General features: G+C 41.0%; 1 protein-coding gene and 1 long non-coding RNA gene across 8 annotated transcripts in view; one reads left to right on the top strand and one right to left on the bottom strand.

The window, feature by feature from the left end:
- Positions 1 to 8824, bottom strand: part of LOC310762646 — an 83775-nt gene extending 74951 nt beyond the window's left edge. For all 3 annotated transcript variants that reach the window (XR_014548098.1, XR_014548099.1, XR_014548100.1), the window contains exons 1-3: positions 8703 to 8824; positions 4325 to 4444; positions 687 to 748 (exon numbers count right to left, since the gene is read on the bottom strand). This is a non-coding gene — a long non-coding RNA (uncharacterized lncRNA). The remainder of the gene's footprint in view (positions 1 to 686; positions 749 to 4324; positions 4445 to 8702) is intronic.
- The window catches only part of NMNAT3 (nicotinamide nucleotide adenylyltransferase 3), a 35588-nt gene continuing 18787 nt past the window's right edge, over positions 8723 to 25523 (top strand). Inside the window, exons 1-2 of one of the 5 annotated variants that reach the window (XM_083613964.1) lie at positions 8723 to 8818; positions 20079 to 20218. In XM_083613964.1, coding sequence (XP_083470090.1) covers positions 20110 to 20218 — 109 coding nt within the window. In that variant the 5' untranslated portion in view covers positions 8723 to 8818; positions 20079 to 20109. The other 4 variants (XM_083613960.1, XM_083613962.1, XM_083613963.1 and 1 more) reach the window with 4 other exon arrangements.

Genomic DNA, 25523 nt, shown 5'->3' on the forward strand with positions numbered 1-25523 from the left:
CAGTGGTCTGTAGAAGAGGCCATGTTGTCAGTCAGTGACTAGGATAGAATCTAGCTAGTAAAATTCTGGCAGCTTTACCAGACAGTCCACTCCAGATGCAAACACTAAACACCATTCAGTCAGCACTAAGAGACTTTCCTCTACCTAGAGAGTCCATAGTAAAATATGGGCCATGGCATATTGTGCTCTCACAAAACTCTGTAGGCAGTTGTGGAAAAACTCTTCTCTCTGCATCACATCTGCAGGTGTTGACAGTCTCCTCCTGTACCTACAGATGGCAGCACTGCTTAGCTCAAGTATGATCTACATCAGTTTGGATGGGATAGTGCCATCTTAAATTTGCTTTACAAATTTGATTCCTCTATTTTTTTCCATGCAGAGTTCAATCGGCCCTCATCTCTTCTTCAAAATGATAAACCCATTACAATCTATAAAGGGGTGGGAAACCTCAGGCCTATGTACATGCAGAAACCTCTGGCTTTGGTGAGGCTGGGCTGCAGCCTACTGAACAAAGGTAAGAGTCACATCTATTGCTCCACCCACCATTGGCATATGGCCCTTGGAAGGTTGGCCACAAGGAAATGCAAGCCTCAGGCATTTTCAAAACAGATTCCTTTCTGTGGACCCTTATTATGTGTAAAGTGTAAAATGACAAGGACAAGCAAGTTGTTTCAACAGCTACTTACCGCTCTGGAACATAAAATGACTTTCACCTGGGATCCAACAAATGCTAAACCTGAATATCTTCCTGGGGGCGGGGAGGAATGCACAAGACCTGTTAATTTTAACAAAGATTTAAAAGCCTGAGAATATGAAGTGTTTTCTTTCAGTGACACATTTCTTGTTAATGCTCCCTTCATGTTTTCCTCTGAAATATTCTTAAGTGGTGTTTACTCAGCCAAAGTGTTCAGAGAAAGGGGGATTAATGGTTTGAGAACGTAAATGTAACCTATTCCTATTTGACCTTCATAGTAAGCTTTCAATAGCCAATGTAAGAGCCAATGTAAGATTTCAGGAATCGTGTATGTGTGAGAGAGTGTGTGTTGGGGGGGGGGGAGAGATGGAGTCATTTTGCTGTTACTATTGTTAAACAATTGGGAGTCAAAACTCTTGCTGATCCACCTCAAATTTCTAGATACAGTGGTACCTCGGGTTAAGAACTTAATTTGTTCCAGAGGTCTGTTCTTAACTTGAAACTGTTCTTAACCTGAAGCAGCACTTTAGCTAATGGGGCCTCCCACCGCTGCTGCACCGCCGGAGCACGATTTTTGTTCTCACCCTGAAGCAAAGTTTTTAAACCGAAGTACTATTTCTGGGTTAGAGGAGTCTGTAACCTGAAGCGTATGTAACCTGAAGTGTATGTAACCCGAGGTACTACTGTATATATCAATCTGCTGTCTGCCAAGCCCTGGTCTAATGGTTGCTGTGTGATAACACAGCATTGAATGTCCACTGCCTTTCAAATCAGCTGGAAAGTGTGTCACTTGTGCTTGCCACCTGAGGGCTCAAACAAGTTTTACCTGGAAAAGTGTGTGCAAATACATCCTAAACCATCTGTTTGAATCTCCATGGGAGATAGCCAATTTTGATTTGGAGGTGTATAGAAATTATGTTCAGATGGGGCAATTGCCAGCTGCCTGTGTGATTGCCTCTTTGTCTCCCATTCATCCTGCATATTTGTAAAGAAACTAATTATGATATCCCCAGATATCTTTCTGCCAAAGGAATTGTACCATATATTTTTCCTGTCTTCCCAATGCATTTCTTCATACCAGAGGTATGCATTGGCAAGGACCAGTGCCAGAAGAACAAAAGGCTGTGTTGACTAGCTCTGCTGATTTGTTGGCAGATCTTAGAAATTCATAGCCAAATTCTGCAGCATTTCTGTATTCATAACTCTAACTGAAGTTCAAGGGAACTTTGAATTAGAAGGATCACAGTAAATGCCAAGCTTCTGGCAAGCCTGCTGATCTCGGGCATCCTCCAGAGATACTGTGTAATTGGCAAGCTTTTGCTTCCCATTTGTACTCTTATTCTCTGCTGAAGCACAGGTATTTGTGTACTCTGAGCCACAAACCATGTAATATGTAAAGGGCATTTTTGCAAACACTTTTCAGATACACTTTTCTTTAGATATCCTCTAATACTTGTCCAATAAACACAACAGCAGTACACAACAGGACAGTTAATTAATTTTAATGCTGTGATTGCATATGGAAGAAATCACTACAATCATATGCAGATGATTTAGTTGTGAATTTTTTAACAGACTTCTTCAGCATCAACTTCTTACAGTCTTTTGCGTATGTGTGATGTTTGTTATCCATCAATAGGTCAGTGAGTTAATCTGTTACCTTAAAAATCACTTTTCACCATGTGTTTCACCACTGACTGTGTTCTGAAGGTTGGGTCCCATGCTATATACCAATGCGGTACGATGCAACAGTATTTGCACTGAAGGGCAGGGCCTTTATTGTAATGTCTCCTGTCCATAGCTATGGAATCAACTCTGCAATGAGGGCCATAACTGTCTGGGGAAGTTGTAAAACACACCAATTCCAAAATGCTTTGGCACACTGACTTGTAATAAGGAGATGGATTTCAATGGATTTGAAAGCCATTCTTTTCCCTCCTCCATCCTGAAAAGCCTCTCCAGAAGGTTGAAGGGTTTCCTCCTGGACAGTTTGTGGGCTGTGTCACACTGAACTTTGGTGTGGTGTCGGGGAGACTGCCCAAAATAGGACAGAGGAACCTTGCACATAAAATTTATTTACCCAATCTTAAGCAATCTCTCCCCTCAGTCTCCAGAATGTTTTTTTTGTGGAAGGAGGGTACAGGTGACTGCAGGGGTGAAGAGGTTGGTTGTGCAAACTGCAGTCCACAACCCAAGGTCTTCTATTGTTGGTATGAAGTATATAGTTCCTGGTATTCTGAGTGTGTGTAGAGGTGGGAATGATTTGCATTTTTCTGGAATGTGGTTTTCTTGTTTTAATTTATTTTGTAAGCTGCCTTGAGTTTTGGAGAGACATGATACAGATGTTGTAAATAAAAATAAATAATTATAAAGAATAACAGTTCAAGTTACATTATTAATTTTGCTACGGTCTTAAACTACTTTAAGATTATTGGTGAATTTTTGCAACCTATTTTTATTCTAGGGTCTAATGTTGTAAGGCTCAATGCAGCATTCAATCAATGAACTGGTCAGAGTAATTTATTGCAAAACCCTTGTTTGCTTAAAAACAAAAACAAAAAACCAACGCTGCCGATTAAATGGAAAACTTACAAAAACTATGGGAGGCAGATGCCTTCTTGGGAGGCATTTCCCATTTTTGCCTCTCACGAATGGAAGTGCCATGTCTAAGGGTGTGCTTTCTGCTTCATGTGTGTGAATCATCAAAAAAGAAAAAGTATTTTCCCCCCTTCAAAATGATTGTCTTTCTCATGTGCATATTTAATCAACTGATCAGCCTCATACTTATATTTTTGAAAAAAAGCATCCAGGTGACTTATCAAGTTGAAAGCAAAGACACAGTATACAAATATAGTAACACAGCCAATAAAACACCATAATTAAAATATAACAGCAAGCATCAACAAAATCCCCTCCACAGGCGTAAACTCATCTGCCAGCGCAAAACCCCCATCATATCAAGCAGCTAAATAATAGTCCAGGGAAACCTGACAGAATACGTTAAAATTTACAAAACTGCTATAGTTTTTAAAGGAAGGTCTTTGCCTGGTGCCATAAAGATTGTAAAGGGCTCCCTGGAAACAGTGGTGGGAGTAGATACTTTCCTCAGATAACAGCTTGTTGTGAGTTGGGCAGGGGATTGGGCTGTATGCCTGAGCCCCCTTCTCATTCCTGGATCCAGCATGGATTCAGTTCCTAGAATAGCCAGGCAAGCTTCCTGGTGAAGGAAGTAGCTGTGTGCTAGACATCAAATGGCCCTGCTCCCTCAAGTCACTAGTAGAAAGGCAAAGGCCAGAGTTGAGAGTTGAGAGCATGTGAGCTAGAAGGTAGAAGCAAGGTAAGCTGGGCAGTTGGGAGACAGAACCATGCCTGATTTCTGTTGGAATCCAAGGCTGTGACTACAGGAGAAGCAAGACCTTCTTGGGATGTTAATGCTGTGAGCCCCTCCAATGTAGGCTCAGGTTGTATATATGTGTAAATAAATCATATATCATAAAGATACCACAGTCTCCGCTGTCCTTAGTTCTAGGGAAACTGAACCCTGAGCAAGTGCCTGGAACCCCTGGAATCTTACACCACTTGGAGATTGGGATGGGGTGCAAAAAGCTCATTGGGAAGAGAGTAAAAGACCTAAAGTAGTAAGCTAAAGAACTTACCATCACTGGTGCCTGCAACACCCCAGCCAGGGCTGCACGGAGGATGGCAGAGGGTAGTATACATCCTGCAGCTCCTAGTCCTTAGAGCCATAGCCTACGGAAAGAAACACAACAGAGACCACATGGGCTAGAGAATATATGTCATGATTGAGCACCCTTTGCAGTAACTGAACCAAGCAGGGGCCCTACAGGGGATTGATGGTGCTCTGGAGATCTTGCACCTACAACAGTGAATGGCTTTCTGCCATGGTATCTGCAATGTGGCCTGAGTGTTGTACTTTATGGTGTCTCTGTCCAAAATGTGGGCCAAGGGAGAGAATCATGAACACTGGGCTGGTATCTCCTGCTCCCCACCCAATCCCTATGACATCTCACATGACTCACTCTCCTTTGGGTCTCCAGCAGTGCTGATATGCTTACCCACCCATGCAAGTCTGATACTTTGCACCAGCAAGTCCATGTATTGTACAGCAGAGCAAGGTTGCCACTGCAGAAACATCCTGTTGTTACAGAGATCCCAACACTTTTCTTTGCAGGTATCAGGGGGATTTCAACTTACAGTCTACATTTCTGAGGCCAATTGTGAGGTGCCTCCAGAACAGAAATGTTTACTTTGATACTCAGCCTTATTGCATGTAAGCAGCTTATACATATCTGTGATAAACTTGTAAATAATAATGATAATTTTATTCTCTAACCCCACTGTATTTTCCTTTGTGGACTTAATGATGCTGAAAATCTCTTTAATGTCTATCTAATTGGCTTCTATTATCCATTTCTCTATTCCATTTCACAAGAGAGAGACCACTTTTCTCTCTCTTCAGAGAAGGAAATCAGGACAAAGGTGCCTGCAGAAAACTGGTGTGGGGCCCCAATTCAGATCAGAAACATTCCAGACAGAGCCCTGTAGCTTTTTTCTTCAAAAGAAGACAGCTTATGAAAGCTTTTGCTTTTCTTTTTTTTAAAAGGGTGAACAGCATAGTGTGTCATTTAGAGACCCTGCAACATGGCTAGATTTCAGGTATGCCTACATTAGAAAACAGCTTTCTTTGTTCTTTTAAATCGAGAGGAATGACATGCAATTTCCAACAATGCCTAGAAAAATATTAGTGACAACGCCTCAAAAATCTCTGTACCTAACTGCAGTGTACTTCAGTTTCTTAAGGAAAAGTATACCTTAAAATTCCAGAGCTTGCAGAGGCCTAAGCAAGATTTCTCCATTGTAATATATTGTGTGGGTGTACTTTTGGGGTGATAGCTAACATTAGAGTAGACCCATTGAAATTTGTGGTCTTAAGTCTTTAGGACACAGCATGATTTAGTTGAATATCACCTATAGTTTCCCAATTGTTTTTGGTTATGTGTTTGTTTTCTTAGAGCTTGTGCCTGAGAATTATGGAGAGACATGTTTGTGCTTGTAGATGCTGTATCTGCTATTCTACCCTCTCCTTTTAACCCTATTTCCCTCATTTATCTTTTTGGGCCTGAAAACCTTGCTTTGGAATATGTTCTTTTGTTTTGCATGCCAGGAATATTTTAATATGAACTATGAATGCTGAGTAATTGTGAGATGTGTCAACAATATTATCAGGGCTCACTCTGGGTGGGCATCTCAAGTAGGATCACAGATGTGAACACCCCCAATGTTTACAGGAAAACAAAGACAGACAGACACATCACCGAACTGACACAGTCCTTTTCCTCTCCCCAAGTAATGTAACCTAATCATTGTAAGTCCTGATAAACAAAGTCTATATTCTGACACAAAGTATAACTTATTTGGAAGCTCAGTAAAATTAATCTAACCTCATCTGATTGCAATTTTCTCATAAATTCTGTGTACCAAATGTTTCCCAGCCAAAAGCAGCACTCGTTCCTATATACAATGTACTATTTCATATCTATTTCATATCTGCTTTCATTGGGCTTTGAGTGATGGAGTTAGTCAGTTTTAAAACAATAACTTTAAAACTCATTACAAAAGGGACAACATAAACCTGATCAGAATTTGTTAGTGTTGTTACTGATTTGTGGGGTTATTGTTTAAGAAATCTCCATTTCCCTTTTGAATTTTTTCTGTTTGTATGTTCTCCCAAGCTCTGAATTACTGCCAGTGATTAATTTGTGACAGAAATGTGGTAGGAACTATAATAAGGTATTCTGAAAAAACAACCAGTTCAACTGCAAAAATCAAAAGCAGCCCTACAATGAAAGGTCATCTAAATGGAAATGGACCATATACAAATAGGGAAGTTTTGTTTAGGTGCCAACTGGGAAGCTATTATTTTTCCCCAAGATGACATTAGAACACCCCCTTGAGCTCTATAATTGTAGATTAATGAAAATAAAATTGATGTTCTGTCTCTTACTGTTCAGTAGAGAGAAAGCATATGATCATGAACAAAGGCACATACCCCACTGAACTAAATAGCCAGACTAACTTCAATTGATTTGAACAGTCATGGATTACAAAAGCATTGCCTCCCACTTGTCCTTCTATACCCATCAAAAGCAGAAAGCAAAAGCAGAACTTCATTTTAGTGTTATAAGAATTGCAACTGATAGAAGAGAAAGTAAGGGAGATAAAGCATCTGCCAAGCAACCTTCTTCTATCTTCCTCACTAGCCACTTATCGTCATCTCTCAGTGCACAGAGGAATGGACTGCAATTTTGACTTTATGTTCCAGCATTTCTATTTCATGCCAAGAAAACTACCGTATCATGTTTTCTGGATTGACACATTTGCTTGAGGGGCGACACTTAGTGTTTGTTGTGGGAATTGCTGTATGCGGGTACCAATTTGCAGGTGTTGTCCATTGTTATTTATTTATTTATTTACTATTATGTATTACGGTAAATCAGTATTCAGCCCTACAAAAAGGGACACGTGTGGCGCTGTGGTCTAAACCACTGAGCCACTTGGGCTTGCCGATCAGAAGGTTGGCAGTTCGAATCCCCGCAACGGAGTAAGCTCCCCCGTTGCTCTGTTCCATCTCCTGCCAACCTAAATAGGTGCCGCTGCGGTGGGAAGGTAAACTGTTTCTGTGTCCTCTGGTTTCTGTCATGGTGTTCCGTTGTGCCAGAAGTAGTTTAGTCATGCTGGCCACAGGAATCAGAAAGCTGTCTGTGGACAAACACTGGCTCCCTCAGCCTGACAGCGAGATGAGTGCCACAACCCCACGGATGCCTTTGACTGGACTTAACCGTCCAGGGGTCCTTTACCTTACCTCTGCCCTACACCCATAGATCTCAGGTTGATTTACAACATTAAATTACAATATAAAAAAGCCACATGCATAATAAAAATAACAAAAACAAACCAGTAACACATTTTAAAGGGCATCAGAAGTCAGTCAGCCAAAGGCCTAGTTAGAGAGGATATGCCTTCACCTGTCTGTGGAGCACAGTACAAGCATATAAGACAAATCTTGGGGGGGGGGGAGGTGTGGGGCTGAGAGCCTGAGCAGGCCAAGGCTTAGTCCCACCATTATCCTAAACCAGAGGTAGGCAACCTAAGGGCCAGGGGCCAGATTGTCTTCTCAATCCGGCCTGTGGACGGTCTGGGAATCAGCGTGTTTTTACATGAGTAAAAACATGAGTAGGATGTGTCCCTGTATTTAAAATGCATCTTTGGGTTATTTGTGGAGCCTGTCTGGTGTTTTTACATGAGTAGAATGTGTGTTTTTATTTAAAATGCATCTCTGGGTTATTTGTGGGGCATAAGAATTTGTTGATTGTTTTTTCTTCAAAATATAGTCTGGCCCACCACATGGTCTGAGGGACGGTGGACCGGCCCATGGCTGAAAAAGGTTGCTGGCCCGTCCTAAACTTTCAAGTACAGTGGTACCTCGGGTTACATACGCCTCAGGTTACTGACTCCGCTAACCCAGGAATAGTACCTCAGGTTAAGAACTTTGCTTCAGCACGAGAACAGAAATCGTGCTGCTCCGGCACGGCAGCTAAAGTGGTGCTTTAGATTAAGAACAGTTTCAGGTTTAGAACGGAGCTCCAGAACGAATTAAGTACTTAACCTGAGGTACCACTGTACAGATTGAGAAGGAGAAGGGGACGACAGAGGACGAGATGGTTGGACAGTGTTCTCGAAGCTACGAACATGAGTCTGACTAAACTGCGGGAGGCAGTGGAAGACAGGAGTGCCTGGCGTGCTCTGGTCCATGGGGTCACGAAGAGTCGGACACGACTAAACAACAGCAACACCCAAGACTGGATGCGGTGCAAGGACGGGCTTTCCACACGCCCTCCCAAATGGCCAGAGAGGAAAGCAAAAGCGACCGGCTGCCATCTAACAAGTCCCGCTCTCCCGCCCGCCTCAGCCAATCCGCAACGCCCACCCGCTCTTCGCCGCAGTTGGCTCTCCCGGGGTGAAAGTCCCGCCCCTGGAGAGGGGCCGAGCCTGTCAATCAAGCAGAGGAAGCCGAAAGAAAGCCGAGCTGGCCGGTTTCCGCTGGTAAGGCGGGGGGGGAGTGGCGTCAACCAGGGAATGCGAACCAGCGGAAAGAGAGAGAGGAGAGGGTCAGTTCGTCGCGGGGGAGGGGCGAGCTCCGAAAAGGGCTGTGCGCACGCGCGGTCTTGTGTGTGTTTCCCCCCCCCTCCCGCCCAGGCTCGTTATTGAGACGGCGCGCGCAGCACTTTCTGGTTGCGACTGTCTCGTGCTAGGCTGGCGGCAGCGATTGTAACAGCAGGAAGGTCTCATTCTGTCCTCCGTATACGAATCTTAAGGTGGGGGCGGGGAACGTGCTCACGAGCATGTGCAGAATACAGCCACTAATTTTATTGTAGGATTCCCGTCCCCCGTTGGCAGCTGGCCAGAAAATGGAACAGGCAAGAAGTAACAGTAGCTGGCTTGCTGCTGCTGCTGCTGCTGCTGCTGGCCCGTGAATACAGAGAGGTTTCCTGTACAGGTGAAACTTCGTTATTGGGCGGGTAGGGGGGCAAGTTGCTCGGCTAGTGCAAAAATAGGCGATTCTGCATGCACCCCAGGCTCAGTTTTATTAGTCATTTAAGTGTTGGATGCAGCATATGAACTTCAGTGCTTGTGTGGTACCTCAGGTTAAGTACTTAATTCATTCCGGAGGTCCATACTTAACCTGGAACTGTTCTTAACCTGAAGCACCGCTTTAGCTAATGGGGCCTCCCACTGCTGCTGCGCCGTCGGAGCACGATTTCTGTTCTCATCCTGAAGCAAAGTTCTTAACCCGAGGTAATATTTCTGGGTTAGCGGAGTCTGTAACCTGAAGCGTATGTAACCTGAAGCGTATGTAACCCGAGGCACCACTGTATATAAAAAAGACCCACATCAAAGGCTTCTGAATGAACGTAGCAGCAGGCATAGGATAAAAGGAGAGTGCCTCGTGGGTCAGTAACTGGTTAAAGAACAGCAAGCATCTGGGATGAATGCGCATTTCTCACAAGAGGGAGGCAGAATACCCCCAGGATCTCTCTTGGGACCAGTCTTTTTTAAAGTCTCCATAAATCACCTGAGGCAGCAGTCAAGTTCTGTGGTGACAGTTCAGTATAGTGAGAACAGACTGTGAGGAGCTGGGAAAGGATTTCACCCAAGTGGTGAGCTCAAAATGGGAAGTGCAGTTCAATGTCAAGTGATACACAGAGAAGCGAAATACTGTATAACTTTACACGTACGCTTATGGTGTCTGAACCCATCTGGTTTAAGAGCTTCTGCTCACTTATTGGATTGCAAACAAGCCCACATATCACTGAACATACAATCAGGGGCCCAGTCAGTGCACACTTGTCATTGATAGACCTTTTACAGTGTACTCTTGGCCATGCTTACTCCGATGTAATCCCAATGGTAAACAAGCACAGGATTGTGCTGCTAGGTTGATACAGTATGTGAAGTATTTTTATTATTTTCTTCTAAGCTATTAAAACGAAGTATTTTAGCATCTGATTCTGGGAGATCGTAATTAATTGTTGGTGTGTTACTTTTAATCCAGAGGTTGCATTGCAGATTCCTTTCCTCCAATAATGACCAGAATTCTTTATGCATTTTGTGAAGTTAGTGCTTGAATGGGAAATTTAACATACGTCCATATGTTCTTCAAAGGCTCATAGCTTAATTCTCAATTCTGAAGTCAGTTGGACTGGTACATTTTAAGGAGGGAAAGTGATGTTGGTTCAGTAGATGAATGCTCTTAAAACTATTGAGGTGAATGTTGGTGGTAAGAACAATCCTGGGTCTAAATACCAACAATTTGAGTATTTATAGCCTTTGCAATGAAAGTTACATCTGGAGAGACTATTATTATTCTTGTGCTACAACGGTAGTATGGTGTATGCTGTTAAATCACTATCATTTTTAACCCCAAAGGTATTAAAATTATTCTGCTGTATATCATTTGTAAACTGTTTGAATTCATTCAGTATGGCATGATTAATACTGTACTCTATGGATGAAACTCTTGGCTGGTTGTATTTTTTTATTTTTCCGTATGTCTTTAAAATATATTGTGTTTTTCACAAGACGCTTGAAAACGATCTTTAGTCTGCAACACTTTTTTATACAGGCTCGTGAATATAGTTAATGTGGTATGTTACATGGGGCAGATTTTAGTGGGAATGATGGCCCATAGAAATGGATTATAATTCCAATTAATTTAAGTGAAGTCATTCTGGTTCTGTGAACATATGCAGTTTTCAAGACAGGCCTTCCCAGTCATCATTTTTCTTTGGTCAGAGCAGCATTGGAAATGGGATACTTTCTGGAGGTATAGCATCTCTTGCGCTAGAAAATAGTTTTGAGAGAGAGAAAGAGAAAAAGAAAGAAAGAAAAATTGAATGCTGCTTAATCCTTTCCTTCACAGCTCCCCCCATGTAAAAAAACCCAGCTTATTTTGCTTCCATCAGATTTCAGTTCACACCTAGAATTCTGCCGGGTGGAAAAGAGCCATGGTGGCAGTAGTGGGGAGATATAATTTAGAGGAGAAAATGAGTAAGGAAGAGGTTAAGTACTATTAACTCCTGGTTCCTTTTCATTTAAAGCACACACACAAAACATATGCATATAATGTATTGTTCACTCCTGAGTAATGTCTTATTATTATGAAATACATATTAAGGAAAAATGAAATTTTGTCTGCAGTAATCTTTTTTTCATTACATTGTGTGGTAGTAATATATACTACATATATACTACATATATACAAATTAGACTGTATTTATTAACACGTCACATACAGTCATTTCCTTCCTCTGCAGGTGTTTATTTAATATTGGCAGTTCACAGTTCAGACCTAGCTAATTTATGCTCTTCATGAGGAACAAATTACAAATAATTGCTAGTAGGAAACAAGCAATTTGCAGCTATGGTATAGAATTCTAATCAAAAAGTTGCCAATGTAAAATGTGTGTAAACACTTCTAAAATTGAGGATCTGTATTCCCCCTCCCCCTGAGAAGTTTTGGAAATATCAGTGTCAAATTCAAAAACTAATTATTTTGGGGAAACTTTTGTATGTGGTCATTTACTTTTTCTGTTATTTTCAATGTAATCTGATACATATCTACTTCAAACGAAGTAAAATAGCAGGTGGTATGTTCTTTGCTTTTGGAAATGTTAAGGAGCTTGTTTCAGAGAACAAAATGGGCACATCAGGAAACTCCTGATTAATTATACCACGTAATGGGGTCTGCAGTTCAGCTCTACATGCTGAGTATTTGAGCATAATGGTTACTGTCTTCCTGATTTTTCTGTTTCTATTTGAAATTGACAAATTTTATTAAATAAACTGATTAAATAAAAAAAGGCTCTCCAACCAAGTCATAATATGTTATGAAATCAGTATTGCTGGGTATGAAGAGGTTTCCCTCACCATCTACATATTGTTATCCCTTTAAGCTAGACGGTTCTTGCAAATGGAAAATTCTGAGGGCTCGCAACAGGTGCTACAATGTGCTTGTAAAAGATAGTGTCTAGCAAAGGATCTGTGAAGAAGTCTGCAGTATCAAATGGTCTATTGATATAAGAATCCCAGTGGTTTATTATTATTATGTAGAGAATAAAGACTTTCTGCCCCTCTCCTCCCCATCACATTGTTTCCTTTCAGCCCACTGTATCTCTGTGTTTCTTGCCCTTCATTTTACTAATTTTTACAGCCCACTCAGGAAGCTCAAAAATTAAAATGCAAGCTCATCACTATGTTGTAGATTCTCGTAATTAATCATAAATGTCTCCAATTACTGACTGGCTTCAGCAGAACCTTCTGAGGTAACATCATTTATTATTGATACCTTGTAGGAATAGAAGTGATTCAGGAAGAACTTAAGTACATTTTCTTACAACATTTGATTCCCACACAAACACACCTTTTCTCAAACTAATTGGAAATAGCTTCTGGGATGTTTGTCCATGTGTTTGGCCAGGGGACACTTCGCTGACCTGTGAAATTTGGACTCATTGAAGTGTTGAAAACACCATGAACTTGGAGCACCATCCAGGTCATAATAGTAGAATGTGAAAATATGTAACATATTGGCTGATGATAGCCTAAACCCCTAGTTTTATGTTAACAATGGACAACTCTTGATTTCCACAAGTAGGCAGCTATATTGGTTGCTATCCTAAGGAACTCCTCATTCAAGGTGAGGAAGTGACCTTTAAGGCTAGGTGTGTTTTGCTTGTTTGCTTTCTTATATTAATCTTGCAAGAAATTAAAAAGGTTTCTTCTCTTTAACTGAAATGCTTTTTTGTATATGCTGCAGCTGGGGATTTTTGTAATGTTCACTGAATGTTATTCTGTTAGGGTTATTTAAATTGACTGTTTTTATTGTAATTTGAATTATATGCTTTAATGTTTCTTTTTAATGTAAGCCACTTTGGGAAGTCATGAAAGGCAAATAACTGAAATACATAAAAAGTAGAAGTGAACACTACAATTTATTTATAACAGAAAAAATGAGTTAACTATATAATAGTTATTAACTGTTATGGCGCATTAGTTGTTTCATTCATCCTATAATTGTGAACATTCATAGAATAGTGTGGTGTTATGCTGCAGTGCTTTCTCAATTACTTGCGTGGAAGCCCCACTAATCTCAATGGGACCTCTGAGTAAATATGTATAGGATTGAATTGTAAGAGTCCTTGAAGAATATTGTTCAATGTGTACATGTAAACCAAGATATCATGGGCATTCTTTAACAACAACAACTTTTTAAATGGCATACGCTTAATGCATTATATATATTTTTAAAGTGTAAAATTCTACAATATGTTTGAATGGTAGTTTCTGAGTGTGTTCCAGCTGCCTCTGATGAAGAAGTGTTCTACGTGCATTAAGCTGGAGTGTGTTTGTAAATAAACAGACATTTTCTTCCAGACCTTTTAAGGATTGCTTCCTTGCTATTTTGGTGGTTGGTGAGCCCCAGAGCTAAGAAGCAGAAGCCTGTGACCAAATGTGGAAGGATGAAGGCTTGCCTCATAGCGGAGTGAGGCATTGTGAACTGTGGCAATTCATATTTCCAAATGACTCCTAATTTGAACTTTGACTCAATCACTAGTTCAATGCCATTATTTTTTAGGGTAATAATTATGCTGGTGGTGATTTTGTGTTTGGAAGTTAGCAGTTCAGGAATGCTGTTGGGCTTGATGTGAGTAGGCGAGGTTGAAGCTGATGGTGGTGGTCCAGGGCTCCTCCTTAACCAGCTTCAGCTGGTTCACCTGTGTGAAGAGAATGGACCTTCCTTCAGTTACCCATGTAATGTTCAAGCTGGAGTACTGCAATACTGTCCATGGTTTTGGAACTTCATCTGGTACAAAATTCAGCCTTCAGGTTGTTTGTTGGAGCCAGGCAGTTGAAGCAACCTGTGTTGTACCACTTTGTTTCTGGCCCCAAATTTAAAATGCTTGTAATGACCTTTGAAGCACTGAATATTTTTAAACCAGATTATTTTAGCATTCCCTGCACCCTTATCAACTTACCTGTGCCTTAAGATTCACTTCAGAATCCTTGCTTTTTAGGTTCTCACCTTGAAAGACAAGTTAGTGGGCTCACGGAACAGGACCTTCTCTATGGTGTCTCCACAGCTATGGAACTTGATTGCATGTGTAGTTAGGCTGGCTCAGTTTTGTTTGTTTTTCAGTTGTCCGTATGATCTCCCTGTCCCTAGTTTAGCAAACTGAGAATGGGTGTCAGACTTGTGTGCACATATCTTTACCTAATCTCGTCACCTTGAGTGCTGGCTTCACTCCAGGGCTGCTTCCTGTTCTGTCTGTATAGGCCATGTTGCTTTATGAACAAGGATGTAAACTAGGAGGAAACTGTGGCTTAAGAACTGACTGAGTACCCAGTTAGTAAAACCAATGTTCTCTGGTTTGGATATATTGGGAATTCTGACTTAAACAGACCTTATTTGAAGGTGGTGTGTTGGGTGTGTACTGGCCTACTCACGCTTGCGTTGCTTAAATGGTAAATAATCTGGAATTGTAAGGAATATTTAAACTTTATACAATCTGGTCAATCATATTTAAATCTGACAGACTTCATAGGCATAGTACTAGCATGTAAAGCTCCCCCTTTAATTTCAACTGTTCCTGTTCTATATAAGAAACTGGACTTTGTATACAGTGTACCATGCTTAAATCTATGGTTCCACATTTCACAGTCTCCAGTTTTAACAGTTCACTTTGTTGTGTTAATAAAGGTCCTTGAAAATGCAGCTGTGCTCAGGGTCAAAGTAGATAAGGCAGAGCAGCCATCCACGCATCTGCTCTGTTTGCATATAAAGTTGAAGAATCTTCTTTGCAGTAAAATGCCTGTGGGGGAGCAAAACTCACTCCTCCACCTTACATGCCGTGTTCCACCAGAAGTCATAGAATCATAGAATCATAGAGTTGGAAGAGACCACAAGGGCCATCGAGTCCAACCCCCTGCCAAGCAGGAAACACCATCAGAGCACTCCTGACATATGGTTGTCAAGCCTCTGCTTGAAGACCTCCAAAGAAGGAGACTCCACCACACTCCTTGGCAGCAAATTCCACTGTCGAACAGCTCTTACTGTCAGGAAGTTCTTCCTAATGTTTAGGTGGAATCTCAACTGGGAAGAAGCAGCTTAAAAGTGCAATAGTTTAAGAGAGCAGGGTGATGAGTTTGGCTTTCCTCCCTCATATGGTCCTTTTCATGTGAAGAATAGGTCCTTACCCAGCTCTGCTTTATGTATGAACAGGGCAGACACTGAGATACATGGCTGCCTTGTCACATCTTGTTTGGTCTTCAGATTCAGGGTGGAGTGTGGGCTTTGGTCCAGATAAAAGACTTCAGCGTGCAAGAACTTGCAAATTGGAGATGTATGTAAGGTACAGCTGGCTGGCATGTGACCCTCTAGATGTTCTTTGACTCCAGCTCTTATCAACCCAGACTGACAGGGGTAGTGATCAAGGGTTGTTGACTTCTAGTCCAGCTTCATTGAGAGGGCCACAGGCTAACACCCCCGGTATAAGGCATGCTGTGCTTGTGGCATTCCTTCGTAGGATTTCTGGAGCTATGTGGGTACATAAGTTTATGTACTTAGTGAGCAGAATCGGCTATTTTTAGCTAGAGACATTTCTTTCATTTTCATTGTCATTGCAGACACATTATTGATGCGCTGCAACGATCAAAGAGAATTAAGTATTTCCAAATCATTGCTTTGAAGCAGTAAACCTTACAGCTGTGTGCCTTCCTCCTTTCTGATGCTGTACTTGTGCATCTTGATTTTGAAATAAAATAATCTCTGTTCTTAAAATAGATTTCCTGAGGGTTGGTTTGTATCTGGAATTCCAAATACCCCATTTTTACTAGAAGCCTTTGTAAGAGAAGTTCAAACCCTGGGTTTCAAGTTAATGCTTATGGGCAGATCTCTGTATCCTCTTTGTATGATAACTGCACTACAAATAAACCAAAAACAGTTTGTAAGCAGTGTGGCAAGAAACTGCTTTCAGCATTTGAAAGTACAACAGCTATTTGAAAATTAAGTAGTTCAGGTCATGAGCTTTGAAATGATTCCTGACTGGGCCTGCAAATTCTTACTTGTCCCTCTTGCCATGGTGAGATGTCAGCGAATCTCTGGTGAGCAAGATGAATCCTTAAACCAGAGTGGGAAGAATGACTCTTGCCCCTTCCCCAGCCACAAATGTAGATGGAAGCCTGCTTTTTAGCTCTGTGCTTGTTGGGTGCAAACAGAGAGCCAATTTTAAAATCTTCTCTGGCTCTGAGCTAGAGTTGAACAGGGTAGTCACAATAGTTTGCCCCTGCGCCTGCTGGGAATTGGGAGTTCCAGTTGCCTGGTAGAAGCCTTCACTGCCCCTTTCTGAGCTGGAGGGGTAGCTATATAGCTGTGTACAGCCTCCTGCAGATTGTTCTAAAAAAAGGCTTTAGAATAGAAGCAGCAACCCATCAGGTCATTTTTTCTTTTTAAAGAAAGCAACTTCCTTTTAAATATTAGGAAGAACTTTCTAACAGTAAGAGCTGTTCAACAGACTCCCACGAGAGATGGTGGATTTTCCTTCCTTGGAAATTTTTCAGCAGAGGTTGGAAGGCACCAGTCATGTACATAGGATTTCATTAAGATTCCTGCATTGCAGGGGGCTGGACTGGATGACCCTCAGGATCCCTTCCAACTCTACAATTCTCTGATTCCAGAAGGTACAGAGACCTGGAAGATGCTTTCACAATATCTTTTATTTGAGTACAGGTTAAAAAAAAAAAAGATGCTAATGATTTCCACTTAAATCAGGACTGCCTACTTGAAAGTCAGATATTGGACACATAAATCTGAATATTGATGCTGTAGCTGCTTTGTCTCCCACTGTTATCTCACTGGTTCCCTTGCCAGGCCTTCCATCCATATCACATAGGTTCTTCCACATTGAAAGAATGATTTCTTACAACTGTGGAGCAAGTATTATGTGGCACCTGCAACAGGGCCAGTTCTGCAGATGGAAACAGTCAACTGGGAATATATGGGGTAGGCAATCCCATAAGTACACATGTCTCAAACTTTTAAAGGCTTTATGTACTAATAGGAACACCTTGAACTTGGCCCAGTAGCAAATTGGCAACCAGTGGAGATCTCTAAGCAAAGGTGTTCTATGCTGACTGGGTCCCACTCCTGTCAGCAGCTGTGCTGCAGCACTAACTGCAGCTTCTGGATCAAGCGCAAGGGAAGCCCCTACATTAGCAGCTGTTGACTTTCTGGCCTACTCCCAGGAGTCTCTGCATAGGCTTCCTCAATTCAGACATCCATTCTCAACCTGTGGGTGTCAGGAAATGGGGTAAAGGAGCTGCATAACATTGAGCGTGCTAAAAGCACAACCCTATCCCCAGCGAAGCCTACTTCGTGAGGGTATTTGAAGGGAGATATGCTCTCCTTTTTCTCCCTTTCCCACTTATACACAAGTTTCTTGACCAGCTGCCCTCTACTTTTCTTTCTCTCTTTCTCTATTCACACCCCACCCCCTAACATACATGTGTCTCTTGCCCAGCTTTTCCTCTCCTTCATTTTCCGTGACACAGTTACTGACTTGTCTACTCAACCAGGGACAGTTAATGAGGAACAAATTCAGCTAGGTCTCTTCAGTGACTAAACTTTGTATGCAGAGTTTATTTCAGGGTGCTGTAAGTGTCTTTGGAAAGGTGCAAATTGGCTCTTATGTTGACATCTAAGCAGCTTGAGAGTGCTTCTCTTTTCTTTAAGCAAAGGGGTCGGTTTTCAGGATCTTTGTTAATGGCCCCCTAATGTACACTGTTTGCTGTTACAGTCACAAAGTAAAAGCTGCTGCTTCCCAGCATCCTGTATTCTTAATTAGATTTCCATTAATTTTCTCTGTGAGAGATAAAGTGTGTACATTCACTTATTTATTGAGTGTTGTGGTGGCAGGTTTTTTGGATAAGTGCAGTCATAGCAGATCAACTACGTTGAGAACAAAGTATTTGGATTCATTGGGACTGTTGGGAGCAGGCCATGTGAATGTCTTGTTTTTATACAGTGTGACTTACAGTAATTTGCATGCTCCAGTCATCCAGGCAGTAAGTATTTCTTCTCCAGTATCATGGTTCTCTTTTTTCTGATGTAATGTAGCCAAAACACCCACCACCTTTGCAGAAGAAAGAGGTAAAGGCTGCCTTGATGAACCCCAAAGTTTGCAGAAGTACAAAAAAAAAAAAGAAAACCTTAAGAAAGAAACCCTAAGAGGGGAAACCCCCCAAAGTCCAATGAGCACTGAGCATACTCAGTGGCCACAAAATGGGATTGGTGGAATGGAAAACCAGATCGGAGTCGAATGGTCGGAATACTAAAGAGCAGCACTCCACACTGTAACATTTTGTAGTGATCCCACTTGCGACTCTGCTAGTGATAAAAGTTCCAGACAGCCAAGCTGGTTCTGATCATAGGTAGGCCAGAGAGCCAACAGCCCCTAAATTCACTTTGGCCTCTGCTTGGTATCCCATTTCTGAGGGATGAACCATCAAAATTGTTGTGACTGCTACATGGAAGCTGCTCGAAATCTATATACTGGCATTACCACTTGGCAGCCTTTTTAATATGTGAGACCCACTCACAACACAATTTGCCACGATTATGTGGGGAGTCACTACTTGAGCAACAGGAAGAGTTAGGTTTGAAAGACATAAATAGCTCAAAGAGTCTGAAGCAGAAGCATTTGGAGTTCATTCTCATGTAGACAGTGGTGGTCCCTTCAGAATAACAGGTCACGAATATTTGTCACAAATATAATGTCATGAATATTTGTTGTTTCGAAGCGACAAACTATTTGGAGTTCAGATGAATGTTTGTAGGACAAAGGCTGAGAGAGGAGCAGACTCAATCTGAGTTATGAACAAAATATCCAGAGCTGCTTGTCTGCCCTCGCAGGTTTTAATCTCTTTTCAGAGAGAGAAGTCACAGAATTGAAAACACTGTCTTGAGGCCTTAGGGCCGAGCTGACAATGTGAGACAAGGGTGACCACATTTCATGAGTTAGCTTCTGTTTTCAAAACAAAACGTGTATAGGATGGAGAAACCATTGCACATTGGAAGGGGCTGTGTGGATGTAACAAGCCCAGTGGTCCTGATGAAAATTCTCCCAAATTGTTGAAGCTCCTGTTCTCCCAGGGGAACAGCCACTGTGCAAAAATGACAGCTTTTTTCTTGGAGTAACTCAGCAGCCTTAATGCATAATTGTAGTTACGCTGTAATGGAAATAGATGCTGTTGTTTATCACATGATGAGCTAGACATGTAGTACGGGTAAAGGGAGAGCATTCCATATTGATGAAGGTCCTATCAATGCAGAGGACAATGATAATGAATAGGAAAAGTGCTGATACCCAACATAGCCATGTGTGTATGCATTATTTTTCTGAAACATTTCCATACAAGATTTTGACTTCGTTGTATTTTCTTTGTGATTTGATCCACCCTGAAGATCCTATGGGACAATATAGTGGGGGGAGAAGACAGATTTCAAAACTAAATAAATCTGATGTAGCTATAGTATAGTCCTCCCCAGGGCTCCTATTTATTTCAATAAAGATGTAGATTTCAGCATTAGTACTTAGGATATTCATTCATTGTTAGTCTACTATAATGTTTCAGTGGGTTGCTTTTTTAAAAATAGAATGATGATTCATTGTTCATTTTGAGAAAAAGTTTCAGAAGGCTGTTAGCTGTATGAGCTAATATAATTGCTATTTCTCCCTCTCCCCTTTAGGGTGTGTTGCTGCAGAAGATTGCTTGCCTCAATGAAGCATCTGACACCCCTCACCCTTCTTGCCTGTGGCTCTTTTAACCCCATAACAAACATGCATATGCGTCTATTTGAACTAGCAAGAGATCACCTTCATCAAACAGGTCAGTGTGCAGAGTTGGAATGTGGAACCATTGGAATCTCGGAAAATTGGCAACATTTCACATCATTGCAACACATTTTTATTCCTGTTAATTAAAGTTCAAGACTTAGATATTTCACAGCATGCTGAACAGAATTTTTGCACCTTTATCACCTCTTAAAATAAGGCTCAAAATATGGAGATATAAAATGGGATTTTCACACTACAACGGTGAAGTTATGTCAGCTGTTTAGTAGAACACTTGCAGATTTAAACTTGTTTAAAGGGGCCTTACTCCCCCTGCCCCATTTTTCTTGAGGAGCAAAGAAACACTTTATGTATGTATTACCATTTAGTTTAAAGATTTACAGTTTACACTAAGGGGGGAAATGGGAAAAGGGGGCATATTCATCAAGGTGTAGAACTGCTTCTTCAAAACAGAACTTGCAAAAGAGCTATGTTTCAGCAGCTTTGGTGTTTCATTCAAATGACCAGGATAGCTCTCTGGATCATCTAACTCATGTTCATTCAGGCACCAGCAAAGCCTCAAGGTAGGGATAAGTAGGTAGCTATTTATTTAAAGGCTCAGAATCATTGACAGATGGAGTGTTGGACATGGATGCTTGGAAAGCATCAAGAAACAGTTCAGGAGCATTTAGCAGATTGCAGATTTCCAATGCTTGGGTGAAACAAAAATACCAGAGCAATATTAGTACATCATAACACTTGCATAAGCAAGTTACAGAACCAGAACTCAAATACAGTTTCAATGACCGGTGACAAGGCAAGCTGTGAACATTGATATTTGGCCCAATTTACCCTTGCAGTGCTACAATGCAAAAGAGAAAAATGGGAAGGGATCTATTAGTAGAAGCCAATGATTTTTTAGTAGAAAATTGGGGAGGTATCAAGGAAGGAATGGCTTGCTAAAGTGAGTGAAGTGGTTGACAGACTTCATCCAACTGAGAGAAGGAAAACAGAGGTTAGCAAATTTTAACAATAACTGGCTTCTGTTTTTTCTTTTGTGAATTTAAGGTATAATCTTAGAACTGACAAATATTGAAACTTTCCCCTGCTTTAAAGAGATGCCTGCCGTTACATTTTCATAGATGTGACCAAGCAGTTATATTTTTCTATATTTTTTTCAGGTTGTTATCCAACCCATAGTAACTGGATCTGTAACAACTGCAGTCTCTAACAATTATTTTCTCTTCAATTACACATAATGTTTGAACTGTATAGGCTATTAATGGTGTGTGGTTTTGTATAGGTCTGAGTTTAGCTTTCTGGTAAGTTGTTTTAAGGGAAACGGAGACAATTAGCCAGCAAAACTGGTGAAATAATGACAGCTGTAAAATAAATGAATGTTGCCGAGCAAAACAAGAGGAACAGAAAGCCATCCCTGCCCTTATGAAGGACATTTAGAACCAAACTAGACATGAGTATGTGTGTTTTGTTTAGGTAAATGGCATCACAGGGAAGCCTGATCAACCTCCAGCCTGTGTGTGGCAGTGAGGAGCATTTTAACACTTTCCCTCTCACAGTCCTGACAAAAAAATCCCCTTTCTGAAGCTATTTGCATTTTAGGGAAGCCTCCAGTGACAGCCATAGGCTTAAACCCTAGGCTGCTATTTATATAATGAACAAATGGGCATAAGTGCACATTAATTGCTCATGTATTCAATTAATGTTACATCTCGTTTGACCCTTGGTTGATCAGGAGGCTTTGGCTGTGGCCCTCTGACCCTGCATATTTGAAAGCACACAGGAACTGGTCCTGGTCATAGCACCCTGGCATTTGTGGGGATTGCATTGTTTGGAGCTGCTTAGGCCCACATCACTTTCTTCAGTGTCTTGGCAGTAAAAGCAGACCCTGTTCTTTGGTCAAGACAGGTTCTTAAATTGCCCTAAATGAAGACACTTCCTTGTAACAAAAAGAGCTCTGGTCATCAAGTCAGAATCCATGCGTTGGATCCAGAGCACATTAGTTGTACTTGAGTCTCATTAACACTGTTGAGGCTTAAGTTAGGCATGCCTTACTTTTCCCAATTACTTCAATTGGGCTTTGTGCAGCTAACTTGGTCTGCATCAAATCCAGTGAACCCGTTTTCGCAGAATTCCAATTCTTGAAATCTATTTCTTCATGGGTTAGAGTACATACAGCTATGAATATAAGGGACACAATAAGTATGATAAACAGATTCTGTGAGCGCAGTGCCCGTACATTGCAAGTTTTTATAGGGATCAATAGAGCAATGTTCCAGCACCAGTTCAGTGCCACCTGTTTCACTTGCACATGCACAGGCATACAAGTAGGAAAAATGATGGGACATTAGAGGGCATGTCTCTGGTACTCCCACGTATCCCTTCCCCTCCACTCAGTACAAGTGAGTCTGTTGAACCCTATTGAATTCCTAATTGTGCAAATATGAACTTGTAGTGTTGGGGATCGGGCCCACCCCTTTAGGAGTTTCCTTTGGTAACTTTTTATACACTTGTTGGTGTCTCAGCACAAACTCTTTCTTTTCCTTTTCATTTTTGCCATTCCAAGCACAGCATCCTGTTCATCCCTGCCAAGCAACTTTGGCTGTGTATGTTAAGTGAATTTCTCTCTGCTCTATTCACACCAGTGGGCAAATTTTATGAAGTCACTTCCTAAATACAATGGATGTGACTATACACCAGTGAATAGCTATGAGAGTAATGCACCCCTTTGTATTTTATTAGTACTCATGTGAAACCTTATTTAACTTTTCATGCCTTGTCATGCATGGCTAGATATTTCGTCTCATAATGCGATTCAATTCCTTGTTCTACAAGTGCCTTTTAGTACCGTGCTGATGGTGCCAAATATCTTTTTTGCAATCTGTTAGTGCTAATGCTCTCAGATGCTCATGTTCCTCTGTGCTCTTATTATCTTCCATTGCTTCCTACAGTTTAAAGAAGGTCAGAAATGATCTATCTTTTCTATGTATTTTACCTTTAATGAAATCTTTTTTATAGAGTGCTTCAGTCTACATAATGAAAGGAATGTAAGATGTCGGCCTGAGGGAAGATGAAAAATACAAGACCACTCACCTAGTGCTCTGGGTTAGATAATAACAACATGTGTGGTTTTATTTCTCTTCTTTCTTGAATTTGTTCATTTTTGTCCACCAGTGGAGAAGGAGGCCAGTGTATAAAAAAAGCATCAGATTGTGGGCTTAGGTGAACCTTTTGTATAATCCTTATCTACCCATAAGCAGGCTCTTCTTGGCTAAGATGAATATTGGAGAGGTATACCATATTAACATTTGGCAGGCAGTTAGTAGAAACAAACTGCTGGACTAGATGGATCTTTTGTTCTGAACTAGAAGGATTTGAGAAGAGTCAAGGGAAGATGAGAAAAATGTAAACCAGCAGCGGACTTGGTCTCTAACATTAGGAAGATATGATACTCGCAAACACCATGTTAGGCATTGTGCCATTTAACTCAGTATTGCCTACACATCACTAGCAGAGGTTCTCTATGGTTTAAGATGGCTCCCTTTCCCAACCTGAGCTGAAGATTCCAGTGATTGAACCTGGAACCTTTTGCATCAAAACAAGGGCTCTACCACTGAGCTTACAGCTCTTCCCTCTAATATTAGCTGCTAGATCTCCCATGCTACTTGCTACTCCTTCACTGAAAATAACGGATATCCAATTTTGCCTGTTCTACTAAATCTAATGAACATGTGTAGCAGTCAAATCAACACATCCCATGGTTTTGCCACCTGTTTGGCAGATATGCTTTAATAAATCTAAGAACAATGTGCTGATGGTTTAAAATTCCCATTCAGACCAAGAATCTGTAATGTTGGTGGCTTGTATTATAATAATATGAAGCTTCCTCTGTCATTTTCTCATTATTTTCTTTTCTTCTATCATGAAACATTTGGAGTGTGCCTCTCTTCATAAATTCATTTCTTCCTCATCTGTCTTTGTGCAGATCAGAGGAAACCTCAAAAATAAGCTGGCAAAAAGGCAGTTGTAGTCAGTTTCTTACCAACTGGAACAAACATTATTTACCAAAACATACTCACTCTTAAATCTTTTTTCCTGCACATCAGCCGTACCTGAATCACACCACTTGAACGTGTGTTTGACTTGAGGGAGAGTTTGTACTTGAGCAGTGGTTGGGTCTGAAGCTTTATTAGTTGGCTCAGCAAGTCTTAGATCAAGCTGTAACACTCAGATCTGACAGCATGCTATTTTTTGAAGTCCCTTAACCCTACGATCTCGTTATTTTGGAAGCAATGCATACCTCACCTATGCAAACATACCAGCATAATTCCTCTTTCAGCCTTCTTGTTTCACAATGGCACATAATTTGATCAGGGGTTTTTTTGTGTGTGTTTGAAGCACATATGATTTTTCTGCTCAGAAATTTTGAATACTATTAGTTTTACTTTATAGTCAGTCCCTCCCATTCACAGTGTCTGGGCAGGTTTGCTCTTATTTCACACTCTTGGCTGGAGGTGGATAGGCTTGCACAGTCAACTTTGTTTTGAAACATGGTCTATTGCAAAGTACTGTATGATGATCATGGTATTGTATTCCATATGCTGTTTCCATTGTAGGGTTGCTGCTTATCTCCAAATGGTCAGTTTCACACTAATGCTTCCTATACAAGGAAGTGGTCTTAAGCCATCTCATGTGGATACTATTGCTGGGACAAAAAGAAAAGAAAAAAAGCCAGATTTCTCCATTGATTTGTAGGGATCAGAAAGAAAATGCCCCTGAAGACAAGTGGGTGACCAAAGTTTCCATAGGTGCTCTAGGAAATGTATTGAGTCTGGGAAGCTATGGAGAGTCTGAAGGTGTTGTGATGGTGTTCAGTATTACTTAATTACCACCATGGCATAAGCAAATAAGTTCCACTATGCTCTTCTTTTCCAAATGAACAGTAGATCATGTAACAGTTGTCTTACATTAACTTAATTATGTACAGTCAATATATTAGATAGAAAATAAAGTATTCATTTCGTTTACTGTGGGGCAAAAAGACCACCTCCCGCTTTGGGTGGATTTCACCCAAAGATTACTGTGCAACATCGTGTGCCAGTTTCACTGATCACAAATTATGAGTTTCTCTAAGGAGCATTTAATCTAACTTGAAGGTTTAAGTGTTATCATTAACATTTCTTGAATACAAGGATGTTCTAGTTTGACATATTCCTGGTCACATACCAACTGAGAATAGATTAGAATGCTGAACACTAATTAACTAATAAGGTTCTGGAACCTTTAAGGATACGAGTAATGTTTAAAAAAGGAAGGAAATTATGTGGGATACTAGGATTGGT

Source organism: Podarcis filfolensis, assembly GCF_964270895.1.
Source record: "Podarcis filfolensis genome assembly, chromosome: 5".
NCBI classification, from domain to species: domain Eukaryota; kingdom Metazoa; phylum Chordata; class Lepidosauria; order Squamata; family Lacertidae; genus Podarcis; species Podarcis filfolensis.